The sequence below is a fragment of the Anomaloglossus baeobatrachus genome, chromosome 2 (genome assembly GCF_048569485.1).
Source record: "Anomaloglossus baeobatrachus isolate aAnoBae1 chromosome 2, aAnoBae1.hap1, whole genome shotgun sequence".
Taxonomy (NCBI): domain Eukaryota; kingdom Metazoa; phylum Chordata; class Amphibia; order Anura; family Aromobatidae; genus Anomaloglossus; species Anomaloglossus baeobatrachus.
In genome coordinates, this window is record NC_134354.1 from 588,553,798 (window position 1) to 588,581,376 (window position 27,579).

A 27,579-nucleotide genomic window follows, 5' to 3' on the forward strand; every position below is an offset into this window, starting at 1 on the left:
CCTGGTTTTGACATCTGGTTTCGTAATTTCAATCAAGTTGTCAAGGTTGTCATCCCTATAAATGAAGTAGAGAAATGTGTTCAGGCTTCATCTTGAGAGCAACATGATTCAAAATGATATTTTAATATATAATTAATATTAATATTTTTATGATATAGAAATAAAATTAACCACTTCAGTAACAGAAGGTTTATTCCCTTTCATTACCGACATTTCCTGTAAAAAAAAAAAAAATGTACGTCTCTGCAGCCTAAAACCCATTAGTTCTTTTATTTAATATTTTAGTGATGCAGACATGTGGGGCATTAAAAAAAAAAGAAAAGACGTTATGGGGGAAAGTATCAATTATTATCGATGGACTTATAACTTTGCAGTGTAAAATATGTAATCTTTTCTATATTCTATTCTTTGTTTTTTTTTGTTTTTTAACAGTGTTTACTGTACAATTTAAATAATGTGTTTAGTTTGTTGTGCGAGTAATTGTAATTGCGGTGATCCCTGTATATGTGCTTTTTTTGCAAGGTCTTAACACTTTTGTAAAATAAATCCACTTTTTATGGAAAAAACAGTGTTTATTAAAAAAAAATGTGTTCACAGTAATTAAAAACTGTAAAGGAACCTGTCAGGTCCCTTATGCCCTCCAACCCAGCAGCATGCATACCTGTATGCCCAAATTCCCTCCCTAACCAGCCCTGTATAACGCTTTTCACTAATATGAATGTTTAAAAAACTACTTAGAAACCTCGTTGTCCCTTGCCAATCAGGCCTATGACTAGTCACATGGGCATTAGTTCCCCTGACTACGTCGCCCTTTTTCCATGTTATCACAACCTTGTTGGCATGAAAACATGATTTCCGCGAGCCAATGTCATTGCAGCTCCTGGAAATCTTAGGCTCATTTTGGCCGTGTAAGTGTGCATTTTGAAGTTGGGGGTTTGCTTCTTAGCTTCATTAGGTGAACTGCGCATTGCCGGAAGTTCAGGAGACGTGTACGTGAGACATCATCTGAATGTCTGGTCACGCACAGTGCACTTATGAAGCCAAGAAGCGTCTACCCATCTTCTGAGGCACACCGACGCTGCTGAAATAACCGTGAGATTTCTAGGAGCTGCAGTGACACCAACTTGTGGAAATCATGTTATCATGCCCACACGGGTGTGATAACACGAAAAAAGGGCTTTCTAGTCAGGGGAACTTATATCCCTGCAATATTTTTAACTTCTGTATATGTATAAGACAAATTTCTTAGCTTGAATGCCCACGCTCAGTTTTCACAGCGTTTTGGACGCAGCAGTACAGGCACAGTGGATGGGATTTCTAGAAATCCCGTGCCCACTGTGCTTGTTTTTGCTGCAGCAAATACTGACTTTCGGGGTGGCTTTCCGAGCTGCAGCATGTCAATTGTTTGCTGTGGAGTTGCAAGCATCCTCCACAGGGAGATCAAAAGAGAGGGACCGCAACTGCCCAAACCCGGATCGTGGGCATGGGCAGATGTGGTCTCCTGCATGTTCCTGCAGAGGAGACTCGCAGCCTGCATGTAAGGGCATGTACCCTTAGGCTATGTCCACACGTTTTACTCTCCCTCCCTGAAGAATTGAAAAAGCCACACGTGAGACTCTTTATTTCCCTTGCAAAACGCATGGCGGTGGGTGTTGGGGGAACTTCCCTTCTCTGGGACACCGATGCCTGTTACTTTCCTCATGCACTAGGCACTTTTGATTGCCATGTATGGGAAATTATGCAGAGACATATTCCCTCTGAATTGACTGTTTTTTTGCACCAGGCACTTTATAATAGAACTTACATGGGGGAATCATCTTGGGATACTGACCCTATATATAAATATTCCCTAAGTATACTCTAGAGAAGTAAGCATTTTTTGTATATTATCTTCAAGCTTGATGTATAATCCTGACTCTTATATCTACCAATTGAATGTTTCTTTGTGCCATATTACTATATGTTATCAACCTCTTCAGACATTGGTGTCCCTCCATATGTTTTATGTCACATTTGTTGTTTTTATGTGGGAGTCGTCCCTTTTTTTGCATAGAAAATAAAAAAATATCAAAACACATATAAACTCCTGTTCTCCTTCCTGTATATGTCCACACTTATGTTGTGGCTTAAACTAATAGCAGCTACAACATTCATATGACAGATGCCACTGACCTAAAATGGGATCCAATAGGTTCTAGTATGATTTTTTTTGGTGCGTATGTAGCAATATTTTTATTTTAATTAATCTATTTATTATTTCTCATAAGCTATGATGGAATCTGCAGACGTGATCAGAGTCTAAAACATTTAGCAGCTATTTTGAACATGTAGAAATCACATCTGGCTCATAAGTGAAACCTTTTTATGCAAAATGCATAAGGAGACATCTTTATACAGTCTACATATTTACACACAATTGTACATAAAAGTTCAGTTTTTTCCCAATGATACGATAGAATACACAGAAGATGAAGTAAACGAGGATGTGCGTTTGTAGATACTTACTTTTTTCTATAGTTTCTTGCTGTATTTGATATTTCAATAAAGTCATCCAGCTGTTCCCTTAAGAGAAAAGTTACAATATATATAAATGTATATCTAAAAACTGTAAGACAAAAAAGAAATTGTGAACAAATGGGAATGAATAATAATTATCAATTATACGATGCCATCCTTTATGCTAAATATTTCGGCCTCGATTCATCCTTGCAGTTTTTATTAAGTCACTTTTATTTTTTTTTTGTCTTGTGGTATTTATTGATGTTTATTGTGTCAAATAAGTCAACATGGCACATGCGATTCATGAACTTGGTGCAAACTAAAAAAAAAAGTGCTTTTTCTTGTGATTTTTTTTTTGAGCAAGAACTCACTTTTTTTCAAAAAACTGTGTAAAACAGGCAAATGTTTTAAAAGCTCTCCAGGGGTGACTGGAGTAGACTTGTGCCAAATTTAGAGACATTTTAAACAGTCGCAATTGATGGATTAGCCAAAAACATCTGAACTCGCTAAACTCCCTGCCCACAAAGTGAAAAAAAACAAAACAGGTAAGCACATATAAAATAGACTTCAAAAAAGGCACAAATAGAATAATGAATTAGGTGCAAACAAATAGAAAAGCACAAAAAACACAAAACTAGACAAAAAAAAAAGGGTGCAAAGGAATTAATGAATTGGGCCACAGTTTCTTCATGCAGACACAATACGGAACTTCACTTTTATCCAACACATTTGTATGAGCTAAATAAAAATCATCATACTTTTCTCAGAAATGGTTCATTTAGGAAGATAAAGTTGTAATTGTATATATTTTTCACAGCAAATATATTGATGATGAGTAAAAATTATGTAAAGCAATCATATAAAGCTTCATGATATACAGTAACAGTATTCTTTCAGCTTCAAATGTAATTGTTACCTCTTCTTTGCTTTGTCGGCGGTGGGTTTGATGTCAATGAGGTTGTCAATATCTTGACTACTATTAAATCAATTAACAAAAAAAAAGAGCTATTAAGAAAAACCTTTCAGGAGATGAGAAAGTAGATCACTGTCAATCTGCACACACTTTATCAATACATTATACTGTATGTAAAATGGTTTCTTTGTCAACTTTATATATATGTATATACTTTACTAATAACTGCAGACGACCCACTAAATGCATTGGACCAACAGCAGATTGCTCTTTTTATGGGTGCAAAGACCGAGGAATAATATGTAGATCAGAGTCACCTACCTAAAAGGGGCTATTTATAATACAACCCTCTTATGTAGCTTTTAAGACCCCTCTGCACAAAGGCCCTGGTGGAAGTGCCACATCTGCCCCCCAACCTAAACCCCTGTGCAAAGCTATGTGCATTCCCTTGTCAATACTAACCTACTCTGTTTTGTGGCATGAGTATTCATTCATCATTTCATCCTGATATAGCCTTGGATTGCTATTTAGCAAATGTGTCCTATTTTATATAGTGTGTACTCATATCCCAATTTTTTTCTTTTTCTGAATGCTTTAGCTCCTTCAAAATTGATATTATTAAAAGATGGAGAATACTAGCATTACACATAGTATTGACCTGTATTGCAGTCCTTTTGGTGCATTTGTGTGCTTTAAAGGGAGTCTATCAGCAGGTTTATGCTATGTAAGCTGAAGATAACTTGCTGCAAGGGTTTACACAGAGAATTTAGGGATGCCTGTCTTGTCAAGGTCCAATCTGTTGTTTATTTGCTATGTAATAATAATATAATAATAATAATAATATTTATTCATTTATATAGCGCTGTTAATTCCACAGTGCTTTACATACAATGCTATGTTTGTTTAAGCAGTGGGAACTCTTATTGCTTGGACTACAATGTCACGCGGAGGGCAGTCCGGCCTGCCCCCTCCTTTGATTGACAACTCACTCAATGTACAATCTTTATAGAGAGCCTGGTGTGGACGGGACAGCTCTCTCAGCTCTGCTACATAGCTAAATCTAAAAATTCAGAATGACTACACCCAGTAATCTAAGCGATACATTATTGGATTCAGGTGATCTCGTTGCCTACATCATGCTGCTCTCAGATGAAGTAGCAAAAACCTGCTGGCAGATTCCCTTTAATACTTTTGTGATATGGCATGTGTTGAGAAATGTGTCTCTCGCAGATTTCTTCAAAATCAGAGAAAATGTCTGTGTGCCTCCATGTTAATTCTGAAGACACAATAAAATGCAATATGGCCCATGCTATTCTATTGCCACTATATTCTGGGCTTATGTGATGAGGATTCTCAAATGTGTTTACTGTAATTTTTCAAATATACATTCAGGCCGATTCATTAAGTCTGTGTGCGCATAGTTTTAATGAAAAGGCTTGTTAGAGTACAACATGCCAAATTCATTAAGAGGTACCACTTAATTCATTCAGTGCATCTTCTATGTGGCACCTCACCAGAAGTGCTGCACAGCCTGAAGTAGCATTGGGTAAGAAATACAGGAAATTTTAGTTAACAGGCGGATGTAGCCATGCCAAGTCCTTCATGGCTCTTTTGCAGCTCATTTTGCCTAAGGTGTTTCAACTTGAAAATGCCAATAGGAGCAAAAAATGTTAAAAAAAAAAGTTGTGGGTTTTCAAAGCTTTTTAAGCTAGGGTTCTGGTATAAAAACTTTGATAAATTGTCCCTATGATCATCACTGTTTACAATGTTTATGTCTACTAGTCTGCAAAGTTTGTAAAAAAATTATCATCAAGAGTAAACTGCACACAGGATAATTAATAAAAGGTCACAAAATAATATATACAGTGCCTACAAGTAGTATTCAACCCCCTGCAGATTTAGCAGGTTTGATAAGATGCAAATAAGTTAGAGCCTGCAAACTTCAAACAAGAGCAGGATTTATTAACAGATGCATAAATCTTACAAACAAGTTATGTTGCTCAGTTAAATTTTAATAAATTTTCAACATAAAAGTGTGGGTCAATTATTATTCAACCCCTAGGTTTAATATTTTGTGGAATAACCCTTGTTTGCAATTACAGCTAATAATAGTCTTTTATAAGACCTGCTCAGGCCGGCACAGGTCTCTGGAGTTATCTTGGCCCACTCCTCCATGCAGATCTTCTCCAAGTTATCTAGGTTCTTTGGGCGTCTCATGTGGACTTTAATCTTGAGCTCCTTCCACAAGTTTTCAATTGGGTTAAGGTCAGGAGACTGACTAGGCCACTGCAACACCTTGATTTTTTCCCTCTTGAACCAGGCCTTGGTTTTCTTGGCTGTGTGCTTTGGGTCATTGTCTTGTTGGAAGATGAAATGACGAACCATCTTAAGATCCTTGATGGAGGAGCAGAGGTTCTTGGCCAAAATCTCCAGGTAGGCCGTGCTATCCATCTTCCCATGGATGCGGACCAGATGGCCAGGCCCCTTGGCTGAGAAACAGCCCCACAGCATGATGCTGCCACCACGATGCTTAACTGTAGGGATGGTATTCTTGGGGTCGTATGCAGTGCCATCCAGTCTCCAAACGTCACGTGTGTGGTTGGCACCAAAGATCTCGATCTTGGTCTCATCAGACCAGAGAACCTTGAACCAGTCTGTCTCAGAGTCCTCCAAGTGATCATGAGCAAACTGTAGACGAGCCTTGACATGACGCTTTGAAAGTATAGGTACCTTACGGGCTCATCTGGAACGGAGACCATTGCGGTGGAGTACGTTACTTATGGTATTGACTGAAACCAATGTCCCCACTGCCATGAGATCTTCCCGGAGCTCCTTCCTTGTTGTCCTTGGGTTAGCCTTGACTCTTCGGACAAGCCTGGCCTCGGCACGGGAGGAAACCTTCAAAGGCTGTCCAGGCCGTGGAAGGCTAACAGTAGTTCCATAAGCCTTCCACTTCCGGATGATGCTTCCAACAGTGGAGACAGGTAGGCCGAACTCCTTGGAAAGGGTTTTGTACCCCTTGCCAGCCTTGTGACCCTCCACGATCTTGTCTCTGATGGCCTTGGAATGCTCCTTTGTCTTTCCCATGTTGACCATGTATGAGTGCTGTTCACAAGTTTGGGGAGGGTCTTAATTAGTCAGGAAAGGCTGGAAAAAGAGATAATTAATCCAAACATGTAAAGCTCATTGTTCTTTGTGCCTGAAATACTTCTTAATACTTTAGGGGAACCAAACAGAATTCTGGTGGTTTGAGGGGTTGAATAATAAATGACCCTCTGAATAAACTTTTCTCAATTTAAAAAAAAAATAAAAAAATAACATTCTCTTTTGCTGCAGTGCATTTCACACTTCCAGGCTGATCTACAGTCCAAATGTCACAATGCCAAGTTAATTCCGAATGTGTAAACCTGCTAAATCTGCAGGGGTTTCAATACTACTTGTAGGCACTGTATATATATATATATATATATATATATATATATACAGTGCCTACAAGTAGTATTGAATATATATATATATATATTGCCATTAGAACAGAACCGACACCGACATATTACCTCTTATTGCTGGCCACTTTTGAGGTTGAAATTTCAATGAGATTATCAATATCTTGGCTTCTGTTAAAAATAGGAGAACTGTGATTAGCATGTATTGTTAGTATAGATAGCGCTAGTTATAGATTGTTTGCTCACGAAAGAATATAATAGAAGAGTAATCAAAAACCCTTACAAAAAATCCCTTACAATTAATTATTAACACCTTACCCATAGGTAAACAAATAGCTATTTTGATAATATACAAGATACACAATGGAAGTACAATAAATCTATTACAAACAACTAATAATATTTACTTTAGTATCAATAGGGTAATCCAGGGTGACAGAGGGCCAGCCATCACTGAGAAGAGGTGCCATCTACACAAATCTTAGGGTGTCAATGACAGCAGCAAGGTAGAGTCTTAAGGCCCAGTCACACACAACGACGTACCAGCGATCCCGAAAATGATGCGACCTGATAGGGATCGCAGGTAAGTCGCTGTGAGGTCGCAGGTGAGATGTCACACAGTCAGACCTTACCAGCGATGCAGGAACGATACAGGTCGCAGTAGCGACCTGTATAACGATCTCAGCAGCCACTGTGACCCTGTCACACAGTGTCAAACACAGCGATGTGTCCTGTCCAGCAGGACATCGCCTTTGAAGAAAATGGCCTGGACCATTCGGCAACGACTAGAGATCTCACAGCAGGGGCCTGATCGCTGGTAGGTGTCACACATAACAAGATCGCTAACGGGATCGCTACTGCGTCACAAAAACTGTGACTCAGCAGCAATCTCACTAGCGATCTTGTTATGTGTGACGGTACCTTAATGTGTAGGTAATAATAGGGATAATTGTCCTTCCCTTTTACACCTTAAAGGTGGCTTTACACACTGCAACATCGCAAACGACATCGCTGTAACGTCACCGGTTTTGTGACGTAATAGCGACCTCCCCAGCAACATTGCAGTGTGTGAAACACATCAGCGACCTGGCCCCTGCTGTGAAGTTGCTGATCGCTACAAATCGTTCAGGACCATTCTTTGGTCCTTTGTTTCCCACTGTGCAGCATGATCGCTAGAAAGTCTCATTGTGTAAAAGGACTTTACAGCGACTTCGTTAGCGACTTCCCTTTCAAAAAGCTGCTTTACAACGTCCCCAATGACTAGCTAGGTCGTTCTGCAGGTCCGGATCGCTGTTGCGTCATTGGCCAGGTCTGCCTGTTTGACAGCTCACCAGAGACTTTGTAGCGATCCCGGCCAGGTTAGGATCGCTGGTGGGATCGCTAGAAAGTCTCAGTGTGTAAAGGGGCTGTGTCCGCACTTTGCATCGATGTAATTGCAGTTCTAAACGCATCCTCTGGCAGAAATTGATTTTGCCAAAGTTGCTTTTGACCACAAAATTGCGGTAAATACGTGTGCGTTTTTACCGCGTTTTAGCCTCGTTTTTAGCGCTTTTTATCTGCGTTTCAATTGCATAAAGTCAGATGCGTTTTGATTACAAAGACACTACTAAATAAAGTTTTGACATACAAACACTATGAAAAAAGGGAAAAATAAATGTTAAAAATATAATTAGTTAAATCATAACGAAAATAGTTTTTTAATATATTTATAGCGGTTTTATACTATTTATCGCTACAATTCCAATAAATTAATATTTTTCATTAATTTGATTGTCGGACTATGTGTGTATGTAAAGGTACATATCATTCCATTATTTTGATGTCAGAAATGCATGCGTTTATGTAGTCCAAAACGCATGTTTTCTGCAGCCAAAAAGCAGGTAAAACGCTGGAATTTAGATGTTTGTTGCTTTTTACAACTTCTCATTGACTTCAATGTTAGTAAAACAAAGCCTAAATGGCAAAAACAATTGACATGCTGCTTCTTTGAACGCTGATTTTTGCCCAAAATTATGCAAATTAAATGCAGCGTTTTGAACTGCAAAGTGCGCACAAGAAATCCACTTTTCCCATAGACTTTGCAGGAAAATCAAAACGCATGCACTTTGGCATGAAAACGCTGCAGATCAAAACGCAGCAGAAAAACAGGTGAAAACGCAAAGTGCGGACACAGCCTTTGGGTCCATCAGCTGCTACAAGTTGTAATATTGTTTTATTGGAAATCAATCTTCTATCTAATATATCCTCAAGATATCTATTTGTTTACCTATGGGTCGGGAGTTTTTATACTATATAGTAAAAAAGATTAATTTTAAGGGATTTTTTTGTTATCGATCGTCACAATCATTTTCCTATAATTCCGTTAGTTCCCCCAAAGGAAATGTATTGATGCAGCAGACAGAGATTGTGACCCCAATAATTAGATTATTTCAAATCAGTTGTGCACATGCAGGAATATGTCATACATTTTATATTAAAGGGTTATTCTCAAGTAGTAAGATATCCCCTAACTCTCTGACCACAGGGACCCACATAAACCACAAGAACCAGGCTCTGGAACCAGGGAACACAATGCTGCAAATCCCCATCTTGAATGGAGCAAAGGTGCACAAGCCTGACTCTGCTCCATCCAGGATGGGATTTTGTAAAGTCCCATTTTCGTGAATCCAGAGCTTCATACCAATAGAATGGTAGAATCCACAGTAATCAGCAAGTTATGCTCTATCTTAGGCCTGCGACACACATCCGTGCCGCCGGTACGTGTTTGCCATTTTTTGCACGTACTGGCGGCACGAGACACGTTCAGCAATGCTACCCTATTGTAGCAGGCACACACACGTAAAACCACACGGAACGTGTGTCCGTGTGCGTTTGTACGTGTGTGCGTTTTTCTACACGCTGACATGTCAGTGTTTTCTTCGGCAACACGGGTGTCACACGGCCCGCACCCGTACCACACGGGTGTAGTGTGGATGCGGTCCCGTGTGACACGCGCCGGAGAAAACACACATGTCAGATAAAAAAAACCTTAACTCACCTTCTCCAGCCCTCCTGTCTCTGCCGCTGCTGTCACTTGCTGCCGACCGCCGCTCATTATTCTCATTTAATATTCACTTCACTTCGGCCGGAAGCAGCAGCAGCAGCAGCGGGGAGACGGGAGGGCTGGAGACTGAAGATCAGCACCACGGACAGCAGGAAGGACCACGTGAGTATGTTAATAACCTGTTCTCCGTATGTTATCACGGATAGCATGCGGAGAACACATGTGGCCCGCACGTACCAGAGACACGTACTTACCTGCACGTAACACGCAGGGGAAATACGTGTCTCTCGGCACGTGCGTGATTTTCACATGAGTGTGTCGGAGGCCTTATAGAAAGCGGATATCATGCTATTTTCAAATAACTCTTTAAAGTAAAACCCAATATAAAAAAGATCCCAGAGAAAGGTGTAATCACACAGCAGATTTGTTGCAGACATTTCTGTCACTGCCCCATTCATTAGAATGAATGACTGATGAAAGAATGATTTCGGATGAATAGCGCTGATTATCCTCCGAAGCAAAAAGTAATGCTAACTAGTATTGAATATCATCCATACCTCTGCTTTCTTTCCATGGGACTTCTTCTTTCTCCAGTCTCTGAAATCATTGGCTTACTGGGGTATGAAGGCCTTGAAAATTAATGTTTGTTATAATATTACATATAATTTATATGCTTGTTGTTAATTTCATTAGTCAATTTTTCACGCTATTAAATCCTATTGTTGAAACAATCGTCACACTTTTGACAATTAGTAAGAAAATAAAGTTGGAATGACATTAACATTAATAAACAATATTATATCAATTCCAGTATATTTTTGAAAGTATAATTTTATATATATTTTATAGAATGTCTAATAGTATGTTATACTGTAATTATAGGCATTTTCGAGCAAGGACCTTTTTCAGAAAATGTCACAATCTTTAAGAAGTCATTAAAACTACAGAGATCCAAAATTTCTGTCATCTAAATGTCATAAACATTTATGTCACATTGGTGATAAATGTCCTAATAGATTAACAACCTAATGTGTATGGTGCCTTACTGACTCTCCCTCAATGGATATTGCTGGAGGAGAGAAGGATCTGGCATATTGGATTTACAATGGCCGATTGATCCACCATTTTAACATCGATGGCCTTTCCTTAGAATAGGTTATCAATGTCTTATCGGCCGGGGTCTGACACCCTCCAACCCCGCCGATCAGCTGTTCTCAGCCCCAGTGGCGGCAGCAAGCAGTCGGAAATGCTCAGCTCCAGAGCTGTCCCATCAACTGATAGCGGTCGAGTTGATTTGAATGGGAGGTGAATGTGCAGTACCCAGCCGCTATCAGAATATTGGGCAGCTCCAGGACTGAGCATTTCCGACTGCTTGCTGCCGCCGCCGGCACCTAGAATAGCTGATCGGTGGGGTGCCTGTTGTCGGACCCCGGCCGATCACACATTGAAGACCTATCATAAGGATAGGTCATGAATGTTAAAGTAGTGGCCAACCTCATTAAATTCTCATATAAAACACAGGAGTGTTTGGCCAAGCTGAGTGATCTTGTTTGTTGACGAATTAGGGAGATAGATGTTGGTCAAACAGTTGTTCGAACAGCAGTTTTCTAATGTGTACCTTTTTGTTCCATTGATCAATTCTATCTAAGTGGTCCGTGTAGAAGGTGCTTGTCTGTTTTCACGCTCCTTCACCCACATGTTTTGGACTGAACAGGTGCCCAGACACTCATTGCCAGGTGCCCTCCGCTGAGATATCTCCCAGCCCGCCATGGACCAAAAGCTAACTAACTGGGGCTGTGCAGGGGAGCATAACCCGTCCAGGTGAGTCTGGTCCTTGCTACCTCACCGCTGCTCCCCTAAGTGGAATCATACAGGATCACACCTGTCTTTTTCTTTTCTTTGTGTAGAATCACAAATAGGCAGAAAGCTTGGGCAGACGTTAAAGCTTATGTAAAATAGATGTAAAAGTAATGTTTATTTACCTCTCATTGCCAATAGGTGATCTGGGTGGCAAGTTTGGCTTTTCATCAACATTTTGAACCCTAAAAGAGGTGATATAAGTCAGATATTACATACATAAGCATGATGATGGCAATGTAACCCCTCCCGACATATATCACTATCAGCAATCAGGGTAGTGTGTCATTTAGGGTGCCCATTACCCACTACCTACCTTGCAATGCAATCATGGAGTGCCGATGGCTTGCCCTGACAGCCAGGTCCAAGCAGCACGTCCTCATGGCTGCCATCTTTATATGGAATATGAAGCCCAGCCTGGAGCTGCGCTTTATGGGAGATTGTCATTTTGTCTCTATACTGTAATAGTGTAGCATTTCAATGTATAGTAAAGGTGATCAAATGATCACATGCTGAGTATTTGGTGAGTTTTTTTACTTCAGAATTTGTAGCCAAAACCAGGAGTGGGTAAAAATCCAGACGTGGTGACCTGTTTCAATTATACTTGTCCTCTTATTGTCCCACTCCTGGTTTTGGCTACAAATACTGAGGTAAAAAACTGCACGTGATCTTAAAGTATAAAAAATAAAACAGTTTTTAAAAAAGATAGAATTTTGAACCATCCCCCATCCCAATTATCCCAGTTAGAAATTAAGTAATAAAATAATAAAAAAATAATGGAAAAGCAACGTCCACAAATTAATAATGTAAAATTTAACCCATGCGATAAATGCTGTAAAGCAAAAAAAAAAAGAAACAAAAAAAAACAAAGCTCCAGAATTGTCAGTATTAAGTTTTTTACATCTACAAAAAAAAATAAAAAAAATTGACCAAAACATATCTATCACAAAATAGTCTAAATAAAAATATTAGCTGTCCACACAATGAAAAAGTCTTTACTATACAATGCTGCATCAACAACAACAACAAAAGTTACAGTTCTCAGAAAATCTATTTTTATTTTTTTTACAAACATCTGATCGTTGTTTATTCACACATTTTTTTGTATGTATTTTTTTATGTACCGGTATGTATTTTTTGGCTAAAAAAACAAAAAATCTTTTTTAAATGAGTTTCATATGCCCCCATTTGTCTTCTGTAGCCTTGGATTGCGCTGTCTACTGCTGGCTACAGAATGAGTTAACTGATAATCTATCAGTGAGCTTGTTCTGATAGGAGAGTTTATATCTCTTCTTATTTATGAAGGTTTAGCTCAACGTTTATGAGATCATGAATCAGCTGATGAGTTCAGAAAAAGGAATGGAAGACATCCATACCAAATCCTCTAGGGCTGAGTTCACATGCCCATTAATCATCTGTTAGGCTGGAAACACATCTATGTGAGTAAAATCGGTCCGAGTTGGCTGAAAAAAGCTCGACTGATTTTAGTTCACGTTAGGTCCGAGTGCAATGCAAGTGCGATGCTTTTTCTGAATAAATTAATGATTTTACTAGCGTGTGTAATGCGTGTGTAATGCGTGTGTAATGCGTATTTTTTACTATGTCATCTGCCATTCAGCTCTGCTACATGGCCGCTGATAGCAGACATAGACAGCCATGTAGCAGAGCTGAATGGCAGATGACAGCAGACACAGACAGAGCCGAACGATCAGAATGAACTCGGGTTAACTTCACCCGACTTCATTGTCATGCTGCGGCTCTGTCTGTGCCGCGTCTTGATTAGCGGTCACCTGTGAAGGGCTCACCGGTGACCGATAATCCCCTGAGTGACTGAAGTTAGCAGCCCTCTCTCATACTCACCGATCCCCGGGCGGCGCTGCACGGCGTTCACATTACTAAATTTGCGATTTTTTTCTCAGTCCAAATCGGACTGAGAAAAAAATCGCAGCATGCTGCTTTTTTGCGAGTTTCTAGTGCGAGTCTCTCCAATGCAAGTCTATGGGAGCGTGTAAAAAATCGGATGTCACGGGACAGCACTCACACCATCCTAGTGACATCCGATTTTTTAAATACATTTCTCGCATGTTTCCTTAAACACTGGAAACGAGTGATGTCTCACAATGTCTGTCAATCACTATTCTCTGTCAGTCGGTCTCTCCCTCTCGGTCTCTATTCTCTCTCTGTCGGTCCGTCACTATCTCTGTCCCTCTCTCACAGTCTGTCGGTCATTTTCCCCTCCTCTCTCATACTCACCGTTCCCCGATCCCCGGCGCGGCGCTGCACAGCATTCACACTGCTGCGGCGGCTTTTGCTATTTTGAAAAAGCCGGCCGCTCATTAAACAATCTCGTATTCCCTGCTTTCCCCGCCCACAAGCACCTATGATTGGTTGCAGTGAGACACGCCCCCACGCTGAGTGACAGGTGTCTCACTGCACCCAATCACAGCAGCCGGTGGGCGTGTCTATACTGTGCAGTGAAATAAATAATTAAATAATTAAAAAAAACGGCGTGCGGTCCCCCCTAATTTCAATACCAGCCAGATGAAGCCATACGGCTGAAGGCTGGTATTCTCAGGATGGGGAGCTCCATGTTATGGGGAGCCCCCCCAGCCTAACAATATCAGCCCGCAGCCGCCCAGAATTGCCGCATACATTAGATGCGACAGTTCTGGGACTGTACCCGACTCTTCCCGATTTGCCCTGGTGCGTTGGCAAATCGGGGTAATAAGGAGTTAATGGCAGCCCATAACTGCCACTAAATCCTAGATTAATCATGTCAGGTGTCTCCACGAGATACCTTCCATGATTAATCTGTAAGTTACAGTAAATAAACACACACACCTGAAAAATCCTTTATTAGAAATAAAAAACACTAACAAATTCCCTGGTTCACCACTTTAATAAGCCCCAAAAAGCCCTCCATGTCCGGCGTAATCCAGGATGGTCCAGCGTCGCATCCAGCTCTGCTGCATGGAGGTGACCGGAGCTGCAGAAAACACAGCCGCTCCTGTCAACTCCACGCAGCAACTGAGGTGAGTATCGCGATCAGCTGAGCTGTCACTGAGGTTACCCGCTGTCACTGTTGGAGGATCCAGCGGTGGCCGCGGGTAACCTCAGTGACAGCTCAGCTGATCATGATACTCACCTCAGTTGCTGCGTGGAGGTGACAGGAGCGGCTGTGTCTGCTGCAGCTCCTGCCACCTTCATGCAGCAGAGCTGGAAGCGACGTTGGACCATCCTGGTTTACGCCGGATATGGAGGGCTTTTTGGGGCTTATTAAATTGTTGAACCAGGGAATTTGTTAGTGTTTTTTATTTCTAATAAAGGATTTTTCAGGTGTGTGTGTGTTTATTTACTGTAACTTAAAGATTAATCATGGAAGGTATCTGACATGATTAATCTAGGACTTATTGGCAGCTATGGGCTGCCAATAACTCCTTATTACCCCGATTTGCCAACGCACCAGGGCAAATCGGGAAGAGCCGGGTACAGTCCCAGAACTGTCGCATCTAATGTATGCGGCAATTCTGGGCGGCTGCTGACTGACATTGTTAGGCTGGGGGGCTCCCCATAACGTGGGGCTCCCCATCCTGAGAATACCAGCCTTCAGCTGTATGGCTTTATCTGGCTGGTATTAAAATTGGGGGGGACCGCACGCCGGTTTTTTTAATTATTTAATTATTTATTTCACTGCACAGTATAGACACGCCCACCGGCTGCTGTGATTGGGTGCAGTGAGACACCTGTCACTCAGCGTGGGGGCGTGTCTCACTGCAACCAATCATAGGCGCTTGTGGGCGGGGAAAGCAGGGAATACGAGATTGTTTAATGAGCGGCCGGCTTTTTCAAAATAGTAAAAGCCGCCGCCGCAGCAGTGTGAATGCCGTGCAGCGCCGCGGATCGGGGAACGGTGAGTATGAGAGAGGAGGGGAAAATGACCGACAGACTGTGAGAGAGGGACAGAGAGAGTGACAGACCGACAGAGAGAGAATAGAGACCGAGAGAGAGAGACCAACTAACAGAGAATAGTGATTGACAGACATTGTGAGACATCACTCGTTTCCAGTGTTTTAGGAAACATGCCAGAAATGTATTTAGAAAATCGGATGTCACTAGGATGGTGTGAGTGCCGTCCCGTGACATCCGATTTTTTACACGCTCCCATAGACTTGCATTGGAGAGACTCGCAGTAGAAACTCGCAAAAAAGCAGCATGCTGCGATTTTTTTCTCAGTCCGATTTGGACTGAGAAAAAAAATCGCAAATGCGAGCTGAATCATTCACTAACATGTGTCCGATTCCAATGCGAGTTTTTCTCGCATTGCTCTACTGCGAGAAACTCGCAAGTGAGAAGCAGCCCTTAGAATGGATCCAATTGCATTTTGCAGGATCCTTTCTTTTTTTTTAACATTGGAGTCTATGGAAAACGGATCCATTAACTGATTGCTATTTATCCATCCATTATTTGCTTAGTGGATCAGTTTCAAATGAAAGATAAATAGCAGTTAATTATCGGATCTGCTCTCCATGGACTCCAATGTTAAAAAAACGTTTCTGCAAAAATCGATTTTTTTTTTTTTCAAAATGGACAAAAAAAAAAGTTGTGTTTGAAAATGGATCGCTGCTGGATGATTAGTGGACATGTGAACATAACCTTAGATAAAATCCTAAAATTCAAGTTAAACTGTAGGTATCTTCTATTACCCATCTCTGTGCCTGCAAGCTCAGACAGCCAAGGAAGCATTTATATGGTGATAATACTTTTCTACACTATGACACTAGGTAACGCTGGGGAAGCTGCATTGTGCAGGTAAGGCTATGTGTGCACGTTGCGTTTTTTTCATGCGTTTATGCAGCGTTTTAACCTGCAGCGTAAACGCATGCATTCTGCTTCCCCAGAAAAGTCTATGAGATTTTAGCAAATTCAATGCACATGTTGTGTTTTAAAACGCAGCATTTTGCATGCCAAATTTTTGACAAAATCCATGCGTTCTAAAAAGCAACATGTCACTTCTTTTATGCATTTTGGATGCTTTTCCCACTCTGTCTATGGCAGAGCAAGCATCCAGAACACATGAATTCTGCATCCATTCTGCAGCTTTTTGGCTACGTTTTGAATCGCACATGCAGTGACAAAACGCTGCAGAATATTTGTCACGGCAGAACGCAACGTGCGCAGATGGCCTAAAGGACCCCAATGATAGACTCTTTATTTCAGTCACTACCTCTTTTGGCTTTCCTCCAGGTATAACACTGCCACAGTTTTGCCTAAATATTACTATATAAATATTGCCTAAATATTACTATAATAAAATAATTGAAATACATACTTTTCTCAGATATTAATATAGAACAAGTTACCAATATCAGATTGCTCAGGGTCTGATTCTTGGTGACCTGATGCTTCTCAGTGACTTATCAGCAGATTGAGGCTATGTGCGCATGCTGCGGTTTTCGCAGCGTTTTTGACGGTTTTTCTGGTGCGTTTTTGGTCTAAAAACTGCATGACTTTGCTTCCCCAGCAAAGTCTATGAGTTTTCATTTTTGCTGTCCGTACAGTGCAGTTTTGTTTTAGATGCGTTTTTGTGGTGAGCACAAAGATGCAACATGTCCATTATTTTCTGGAAGAAAAACACAGCAAAACGCACCAAAAAACTCAAAAACGCATCATTTGTTACCCCTGCATTTTTTGCTGCAGGTCCGTTTTTTGCGGACAAAAACGCACAAAAACGCTGCATCTTTGTGGTCACAAAAAAGACAGCGTGTGCACATAGCCTGAAGGGTTCGGACCAGAGACAGCGCCATACATTGTATAGTGGTCATTTATGGTATCGCAACCCTTTGTCATTCAAGTGAACGGGAGAAACCCTGTACTATTCAGGGACATAACACGATATATGAAGATGTGACAATTTTGTTGTGCCGCTGTCTCTTCAATCAGGGGCATCTGAAGTGACTGATCTCTGTAATTGAAAATGTGCTTCATCCATGTGAATGAGGGTCTATCTGCAGCCTGTGAATGGATTTCTGTAAACCCCATTCAGATGAATAGATATTTCTATCACATATCTGCTGCTTGTGATCCTAGCTGGCCTGTGGGTATCTGCATATATTAGAGCGCACTGCCAGCAGATTGCATATACCGGGTGTCATGATGTAAGATGCTGAAAAAGCCTGTCATGGAGGAGGTTCTATTAATGATCAGTGTAATTTAGGACAGATCATTCAGCTTGAGCACATGGCTTCTCTTCTCCGCAGAGACACAACTGCTGCTAAAATGCTGTATGGTGTGAACAGGCGTCAATTTAACAAAATTAAAGACTATCCTGAGATGACAGAGGTGACAATATACCTGGGTGAGGTGGGTGGACTCGGCTTTTCCTCTGTCTTTTCAAACCTAAAAAACACGTTTAGTTATTTAATTTCATAGCCAAAAAAAAAACAGAATTAAGAATTAAAAATGTTTTCCTCCTATTAATGGAATGAAATGTACCAGCAGTGGTTTTGTTCCAGTTTGACAATTAGCAATGTATCGCTTACAACGGTGACATTGTAGATCATGCACTGAGCGCGCTATTGAAAGGGCGAGCGGTTACCATGGCAACTGCAAAATGTAAATGTCTATCGCTTTCAGTGAACGACAAAGATTAACACTAGCTGAAGTAATATTAACCAGCAAATATCCGCACATGGTCCACTGGCATCCTACTACATGCTCAATGCATAAACCATGTGTACAGTCCGATCTCATTAATTATATGGTGTGTTCAAATGTCCAAACCTCAAGGTATTAATAATGTCATTTGCTCTATAGAAATAACACATACGATAATACACATATCGCAGCTTATACTGCAAATGTAAATTATTCTTCCTCCTGTAGCAACGACCCCAGAGGTCACCAAGTGTTCCTAGGTACAAGGAGGATTTGGGCACAGATGAATAGGAGGAACCAGATTCTGAGGAAAATTTAGAAAGTGTGATTAGATTAGTGAGGTGAGGTGATAGGCCTGCCAAAAGAGATGGGTTTTTAGAACACTCTTAAAATATGGGGAGTAAGTATTATTCAGATTGTCCAGGGGAGTGCATTCCAGAAAACTGCTGCAGCACAAGAGAAGTCTTGAAAACAGAAGTGAGAGGTTTGGATTATGAAGGATAAGGGTCTTAGGGCTCATGCGCATGTTGCGTAATAGCATGCATTTACTCTGCGTTTAGCACTGCAGCATAAATGCATGCGTCCTGCGTCCCCAGTACAATCTATGTAGATTGTGCATGATACGTGCGCACGTTGCTTTTTTGAATGCAGTGATTTGGATGCTAAAATTCTGACTGAAATCCGTGCGTTCAAAAATGCAGCATGTCAATTAATTTGTGCGCTTTGGATGCAGCTCCCACTCTGTCTATGGGAGAGACAGCATCCATAGCGCATGAAATCAGCATCTATTCTGCTAAAACACTACATCCATTACGCAGTGTTTCTGCAGCGATTTGAAGCGCACATGTGCTGTCAAATCGCTGCAGAAATTTCATATTTTACGTGCGAACAAGTCCTTAGATCATTTGCAAAATGAAGAGCATGGGTTCGTTGAAAGACAGAGATGAGGGTGGAGATATGCAGGACTGTGAATAGCATTGTGGGCTAGAGAGATGTCTATATTGTCGTGGAACCACGACAAAATGGAGAAGCGAGGTATGGTAGCGGAAAAATCACAGAAACAATACCTCTAAAATTATAAGCTTTAATTATTAAATCTTAAAAAAGACACTAATTGTCTCTCGCTGGACAAATATAAAGGACATATAACAGTGCCAGTGAATGTTAGATAGGAATAGGTCAGCATGAGAAAATAAATAGCGATAGACAAATTGCCAGGGATGTCTAAATACTAGCTAACAACCTCTGCTTACCCTACCTAACTACGGAGGGTGTCATAAGTTGTAGGACACCCCCCCGTTCCAGGTGGCTAACCTTCGTTGTTCCTATTTCTCGCCAATATATGTCCACCACCAAGAAGACCAGGTGAGTATGTGTAAAGACAAACCAAACAAAACAAACAATAGCGTTATAAGGTTGGTTCCTGGCTGGACAGAATCTCCAGTTGGAAAGATAGATGTAGTTGTTAGGATTGAGCCAAGGAGGACCCACTAAAAGTAAGCAGGCACCCTCAACTCTCCCGTTGAGGGTGCCTGCTTACTTTTAGTGGGGTCCTCCTTGGCTCAATCCTAACAACTACATCTATCTTTCCGACTGGAGATTCTGTCCAGCCAGGAACCAACCTTATAACGCTATTGTTTGTTTTGTTTGGTTTGTCTTTACACATACTCATCTGGTCTTCCTGGTGGTGGACATATGTTGGTGAGGAATAGGGACAGCGATGGTTAGCCACCTGGAACGGGGGGTGTCCTACAACGTATGACACCCTCCGTAGTTAGGTAGGGTAAGCAGAGGTTGTTAGCTAGTATTTAGACATCCCTGGCAACCTGTCTATCGCTATTTATTTCCTCACGCTGACCTATTCCTATCTAACATTCACTGGCACTGTTATATGTCCTTTATGTTTGTCCAGAGAGAGACAATTAGTGTCTTTTTTAAGATTTAATAATTAAAGCTTATAATTTTAGAGTTATTGTTTCTGTGGTTTTTCCAGATGTCTATATTATCCTCTGTAATAGATTTGCAACCAGTGTAATGACTGGCACAAGGTGGAGGCATTGGTGTAGCAACTGGACAGAAACATGACCCTTAATTTACTTTGCTTATGTATTTCATTGCCAAACCCTTCCCAAAATTTCAGTATATGCAATAGTATATATGTATGCTGCCGGAGTAGATTATTTCCATTCATTCATTCATTCATTCATTCATTCATCTGGTTATTTACATAATATCCATAAATCTCTATCGACATATAGTACTGTGTAAAATTTTTAGGCATGCGTGGAAAAAATGATGAAAAGTAAGAATGATTTCAAAACTAGAAATGTAAATAGATGATTTTATCAATTAACAAAATACAAAGTGAATGACCTAAAGATAAATCTAAATCACATTGATATTTAGTGTGACCACCCTTTGTCTTCAAAACAGCATTACTTCTTCTAGGTACAGGGAGGTTGTTCCAAACATCTTGGAGAACTAACCACAGATCTTTTGGTGCTCTAGGCTTGGATAAATCCTTCTGTTTCTTCACGCAATCCCAGACAGTCAATGATGTTATGATCAGGGCTCTGTTGGGCCGTATCCTCACTTCCTGACCTCCTTCTTCTTCTTTACACTGAAGATAGTTCTTAATTACATTGGCTGTATGTTTTGTGTTACTATCCTGCTGCTGAAAAAAATTGGACCTGTCAGATGCCTCAGTGATGATATTGCATAATGGATGAGTGTCTGCTTGTAATACTTATCATTAAGGACATGATTAATCCTAATCATATCACCAACTCCATGTGCTTAAATTCAGTCCTGCAAGGAAACGTCATTGTGTTTGCTGCTACCTGCAAACACTCATTATTGTATTGTCTTTCATTGAGCAAATATACTTCTGTTATGTTATGGTTATTTATCTGCACCTCGTTTGCACTGTTTTCATACAGAGTTGAGTCACTTTGCCTGATTTCAATGTCAAATATATGTCAATTCATCCATGAAAACCACTTCTGGCTAGACTTCGCAGAACAGTAGCTGGATTTCACTAGTTGCTGCCCGTTTTAAGCTGGTGGCACTGATTTACATCTTCCAGGTTCAATGGAAAATAACTATTATACTCCTCGAAAATAAGACAGGGTATTATATTATTTTTTGCTCTGATACATGCGCTATGGCTCATTTTCAGGGGATGTCTTATATTTTCCAATGAACAACAATCCACTTTTATTCTTGAACAAAAAAAATCAATGTTTATTGTAATATAATCATGTTATTACATTCTGGAAGATCATAATTTTGTGTTAATCTCATTGCTGGTTCAAATGCACTTTATCTTATCTGATCTGTTATTCTCATAGTGCAGAACCAGTCCTATAATGGTGGGTTTATACCATATTTAAAATGATTTCACTTAACTGCTTAACAACTTTAGCCCCGGGCGATTTTTGTTTTTGTTCCCCTTCTTCCAAGAGCCGTAACTTTTTTATTTTTCCGCACATCTTCCAATATTTTTTGCATGATGAGTTGTACTTTTGAATGAAACAATTAGTTTTATCATACAGTGTACTGGAAAATGGGAAAAAATTCCAAGTGCGATGAAACTGCAAAAAAAGTGCAACTGCACAATTGTTTTTGGGATATTTTATTCACTGTGTTCACTATATGCTTAAACTGACATATCGGTATGATACCTCAGGTTGGTAATATGTTTGTAGATACCAAACATGTACAGTAAACTTTTACTTTTATCTAAACGGGTTAAAAAAAAATAGTCATTTGTCCAATCAAAGGATGGCGCTTTTTGCACCCTTTTCTGAGATCCCGAATCTCATTTTTCAGGATCTGGAGCTCAGTGACAGTTTATTTTTTGTGTCTTTAGCTGATGTTTTTAATTATACCATTTTGTGTGGATGCTACCTTTTGATTGCCTCTTATTACATTTTAAAAAATTTTTGCGGCAACCAAAAAATTCTCGTGTTTGGAATTTTGTATTCGCCACGTCCTGTACTGATCAGATTGATTTTATATTTTGATATATCGGGCATTTCTGAACGCGGCGATACCAATTATGTTGGGGGAAAGTGGGGGGTGCGTCTTATAGTCTGAATGTAGGGCTGCGGGGAATGAGGGTGCTGCGGTGGAGTGGGTCATCGGTGGCACGAGCAGCCTGTAGTAGCCTGCCGTGACCACATGGACCCACTCATTTAATATGCACGCCCATCATCTTGCCCATCATCTCTCAGCGCTGAAGCCGGCGCTGACAGGTGGGCGGGGTGATGGGTGGAGAATGCGCGCATATTAAACAGCCTGCTGGTATGATCACCCTGGAGTGATCATGTGCGGCTGAATTCACTGCTCCCCATGCATCATCATCAGCGCGGGGTGCAGTGAATCAGTATACTCACCGGCCACGATCCCTGCAGCACCACAATGTCCTCCTGTCTGTGCCGGTGGCTGTGTGGAGACTAGCAGTGCGCACAGCGATGACGTCATCTCTGTGCACACGTGTCCACATGCAGCCGCCGGCACAGACAGGAGGACATCGCGGTGCTGCAGGGAGCGTGGCCAGCTCCACACTCCAGCGGCACTGCTGCTGACACAGACAGAGGATGAGCGATGCTGCAGGGAGTGAGGTAAGGTGAGTATGAACGTTTATTTTTTTTATGTGCCACAGGATGTGGGCCGTATACCAGGATGAGGGCATATAGCAGAATGGAGGTATACAGCAGGATAGGGGTATATTATGAGCAGAATGGGGATATATTATGAGCAGGATGGGGATATATTATGAGCAGAATGGGGATATATGAGCAGGATGGGGGTATATGAGCAGGATGGGGGTATATGAGCAGGTTGGGGGTATATAGCAGGATGGGAGTATATGAGCAGGATGGGAGTATATGAGCAGGATGGGGGTATATGCGCAAGATGGGGGTATATTATGAGAAGGATGGGGGTATAATATAAGCAGGATGGGGGTATATGAGCAGGATGGGGGGTATATAAGCAGGATGGGGGTATATGAGCAGGATGGGGGTATATGAGCAGGATGGAGGTATATAGCAGGATGGGAGTATATGAGCAGGATGGGGGTATATGAGCAGGATGGGGGTATATGAGCAGGATGGGGGTATATGAGCAGGATGGGGGTATATAGCAGGATGGAGGTATATAGCAGGATGGGGCCATATGCCAGGATGGGTTATATAGCAGGATGGGGCCATATGCCAGGATGGGGTATACAGCAGGATACGGCCATATGCCAGGATGACGGTATATAGTAGGATGGGGGCTATACCAGGATGATGGACATATACTATATATACAAGGCAGGAGGATCATTACCAGGCTGGGGTACCTTAGTAGAGAATTTGGGGACATTACCACCATAACAGTGTCAGCAGCAGATCCTCACCCCATAACAGTGTGTCATGACCACATTTTTTGCTTAAAATTTTATTTTCCTATTTTCCTCCTCTAAGGCTGTGTCCACACTTTGCGTTTTCACCTGCGTTTCAGCTGCTTTTTAGGTCCGTTTTGAACTGCAGCGTTTTCATGCCAAAATGCATGCTTTTTGATTTTCCAGCAAAATCTATGGAAAATGGGGATTTCTAGTCTGCACTTTGCGTTTCCAAACGCAGCGTTTAATTTGCATATTTTGTGGCAAAAACCATGGGTTCAAAGAAGTAGCATGTCAATTGTTTTTGCCATTTGGGCTGCGTTTTGTTAACATTGAAGTCAATGAGAAGTTGTAAAAAGCAAGAATGATCAAAATTGTAGCATTTAACCTGCTTTTTAGCTGCAGAAACAAGGCGTTTTGGACTACATAAACGCATGCTTTTCTGGCATCAAAATAATGAAATATGTCCCTTTACACACACAGTCCGACAATTAAATTAATGAAAAATATAAATTTAATGCTATTTTACTGCTAAATAGTAAAAAACCGCTATAATTCTATGAAATTTAACTATTTTCTTTATCATTTCAATATTTATATATGTGTTCCTTTTTTTCACATTTTTTCATTGTGTTTGACTATTTAAACTTTATTTAGCAGTGTCTTTATGTTCAAAACGCATCTTTCAAAACGCAATGGAAAAGCATGTAAAAAGCGCAAAAAACGCGGCTAAAACGCGGTAAATACGCATGCATTTTTAGAGCTATTTTGAGGGCAAAAGCAACTTTGGCAAAATCAATTACTGCCAGAGGGTGCGTTTTGAACTGCAAGTTGGACGACGCAAAGTGCGGAGACAGCCTAAAACCAGGGTGCCTCTTATGGTCCAGTGCGTCTTATAGTCCGAAAAATACGGTATATATTATTAACTATTTTATCTTTAATGGGGTGAATGGGGAGTGATTTGAACTTTAGTTTTTTTTTTCTTTTCTTCATATTTTAAAAAAACCTTTTTTTTTTACATTTATTTATTTTACTAGTCCACCTGGGGGACTTTATCACTGAACAGTCTGATCGCTTGTTCATTTCTGCTGATCATCAGAAAAGCAACATTCCTGTGAGAGCCGGCACTCTGTCAGCTCGCACAGTAAATACTTCATGATAGCGACAGCAGTCATCACATGACTCGTCACTACCATGGCAACCATCACATCACGGGGCCGCGCGATGGTGGCAGAGAACGGTTTGATCCCACCACTGCCATTTAAATTGCACTGTCACATTTTGACAGCGTAATCTAAGTGGCAAGCAGGCGCGGGTGGATCGCGGATTCACCAGCGCATGTTAGCCCCATATGTCTGCTGTTGAAATGAGCAGACATGTGCAGGGAGTACCGCAGACTCATTGCAGCAGCCGGCGGTGATTACCGCTATACGATCAAGGACGTACCGGTACGTCTTTTGTCGTAAAGGAGTTAAATTACCTGGTAAGTTTAGCCAAAATGAAAGCAGACCTCCCTTAAAAGAATCTCACTTATCACATCCCAAACAATTAGAGTTGGCAAGTGAATGGGCTCTCATATACAAATCTGCTATCAGGTCCCTCTGTGTTCTGCAGCGGTTGGCTCCCCCTGGTGACTGGAAGCAGTATCACTCACGTGGAGTGATACTGGTACCCAATTTGTTTGTGAGAGCTACAGTGCAATGCAGCTGTAATGGTGAGGAACCTGACAGCGATGCAGACCTCTGTGTGAGAACCCATCCACTTGTCATCTGTAATTGTTTAAGGTGAGTGTGATTGTTTTTCTTTTTTGGGGGGTATCTGTATTCTTTTGGATGTGTCTGTTTTCTTTTGAGGATGTCTGTTTTCTTTGATGAAGAATCCTGATGTATTCTTTAATTTTTTTAGCTGCTTGGACCCTTTCTTATGGAACTGCAACTGGGGATTTTTTGAAGTATGGCTTATATTTTAAGCATACTCCAAAAAGCCCAAAATATCCTATTAGCGCTTATTTTCTGGGTAGGTTTTATTTTTGGGGAAACAGGGTACTTCTATTTCCTGCACTGTTGCACTAAGTTTCCTTTTGCCAACCATTGTGTCTTTAGTCGTCAACATTGCCCATATCTTGGTGCTTCTTCAAAAGAGTTTGAATAGCAAATCTTGAAACTCCAGTCAGCTTTTAAATCTTTGCCTGGGAGAGACTTTACTGATGCAGAATAACTATGTAGTGTTTTGTTGCTGTGCTTAGTCCTTGCAATAGTGTATATCCTGTGACATGAAATTGTCTTCCACGACCTCATCTTTCAGTAGGAAATACTGTTAAAGAAAAAGGAGCAGGTAGGGACTAATCTGGTGGTGAAGATGATTGTGTTTATTTTCCTGAAAAAGCCAAGATAGCCTTGAAACGCATTGAAATAAACCCCAGTTGCTAACAAACTCTTTTGATCGTGGATTTTTTTCACTACATAAATAGGGCATCGCAAATAAGGTTGATGTAATACTCATCAACAACCTCACCTTTGTAGCAGAGTTTGGTTATTCTTCACACAGTTTAAAGCCTCCTATGTAGCTGTTTCTGTCTCAGTTAATGACTATTTTTCAACCTACATATAAAAATGATGATCATTAATAATGATTTGGTATCTGAATATAAATGTTCCCGACGTACGCTGCTCTCTGCCAAACCCAGATTTGCTATGGACTACGATGGGATTTTTTTTCCTTTAGGAATAAAGGGGTGAGCAAGGGAAAGTGTCTTGTTTTGTTTTTCGTGTTTTTATGTTTCTGTTTTTTTGCAGGTTTCCATTTGTGGACTATGACGGATTATCTTGACTACATCCGATTCCTTGGACTACCATTGACTAGCTTGTTTTGTTTTGTTTTTCTTAAGAAAGTGGTAAACAAGAGGAGGAAAAGTGTCTGTGAGTATTTTATTTTCAGTAAAGTATTTTTTGTGTGTGTGTGTGTGTGTTACTTTTTTTACTGGGTTAGTAATGGGGGTTTTGGATAGACACTTCCCCATTACTAACACCCAGGCTTGATGTCAGCTATATTTGAACAATTTATAGCTGACTTTAGCCCTAAAAAACCATTACCCTGATTGCAACTGCACCAGGAAGTGCTGGGGCGAAGTGCCAGAATTGGAGCATCTAATGTGATGCTCTTCTTCTGGGGCAGCTGCGTTCTGGTATTTTTATGCTGGGAAAGGCCCAATAACCATGGACCTTCCAAGTCTGGGATATCAGCTCATATCTGTCTGCTTTACCTTTGCTGGTTAGCAAAATGGGGGGGGATCGCACATTATTTCTTAATTTTAATTATTTATTTGGTTAATTGCTGTAAAATCTATCATTGCACAATTTTATCACATAAAAAACATTAATTTCAGCATCATTTGTTTTTTTCCAGTACATGCCACAAAGATATCACACGGATATCACACGGATGACACCGACGTTTGATAACCATTGTGTCTATAGTCATCAACATTGCCCATATCTTGGTGCTTCTTCAAAAGTGTTTGAATTGCAAATCTTGAAACTTCAGTGTGCTTATAAATCTTTGCCTGGGAGAGATCTTACTGATGCAGAATAACTATGTAGTGTTTTGTTGATATGACAGCAGCGTTGGGGACAGATGAGTAAAAGGTTCCTGATCTCCGTGTGCTATCACAGATAGCACATGAAGAACAAACGTATGCCAAAATTACGGCACACAAAGGGCCCTTTACACCTTCAACACGTTTGTGAAAAACATGTGTTTTCCACAGACGTAAAAG

General features: G+C 40.8%; 1 protein-coding gene across 3 annotated transcripts in view; it reads right to left on the reverse strand.

Moving 5' to 3' along the window:
* The window catches only part of SCEL (sciellin), a 148,535-nt gene that overhangs the window by 35,943 nt on the left and 85,013 nt on the right, over positions 1-27,579 (reverse strand). For all 3 annotated transcript variants that reach the window (XM_075336773.1, XM_075336772.1, XM_075336771.1), the window contains 7 exons: positions 18,110-18,154; positions 11,884-11,943; positions 10,459-10,530; positions 6,970-7,029; positions 3,416-3,475; positions 2,506-2,562; positions 2-55 (listed from right to left, as the gene is read on the reverse strand). In XM_075336773.1, the coding sequence (XP_075192888.1) occupies positions 2-55; positions 2,506-2,562; positions 3,416-3,475; positions 6,970-7,029; positions 10,459-10,530; positions 11,884-11,943; positions 18,110-18,154 (408 nt within the window). The remainder of the gene's footprint in view (position 1; positions 56-2,505; positions 2,563-3,415; positions 3,476-6,969; positions 7,030-10,458; positions 10,531-11,883; positions 11,944-18,109; positions 18,155-27,579) is intronic.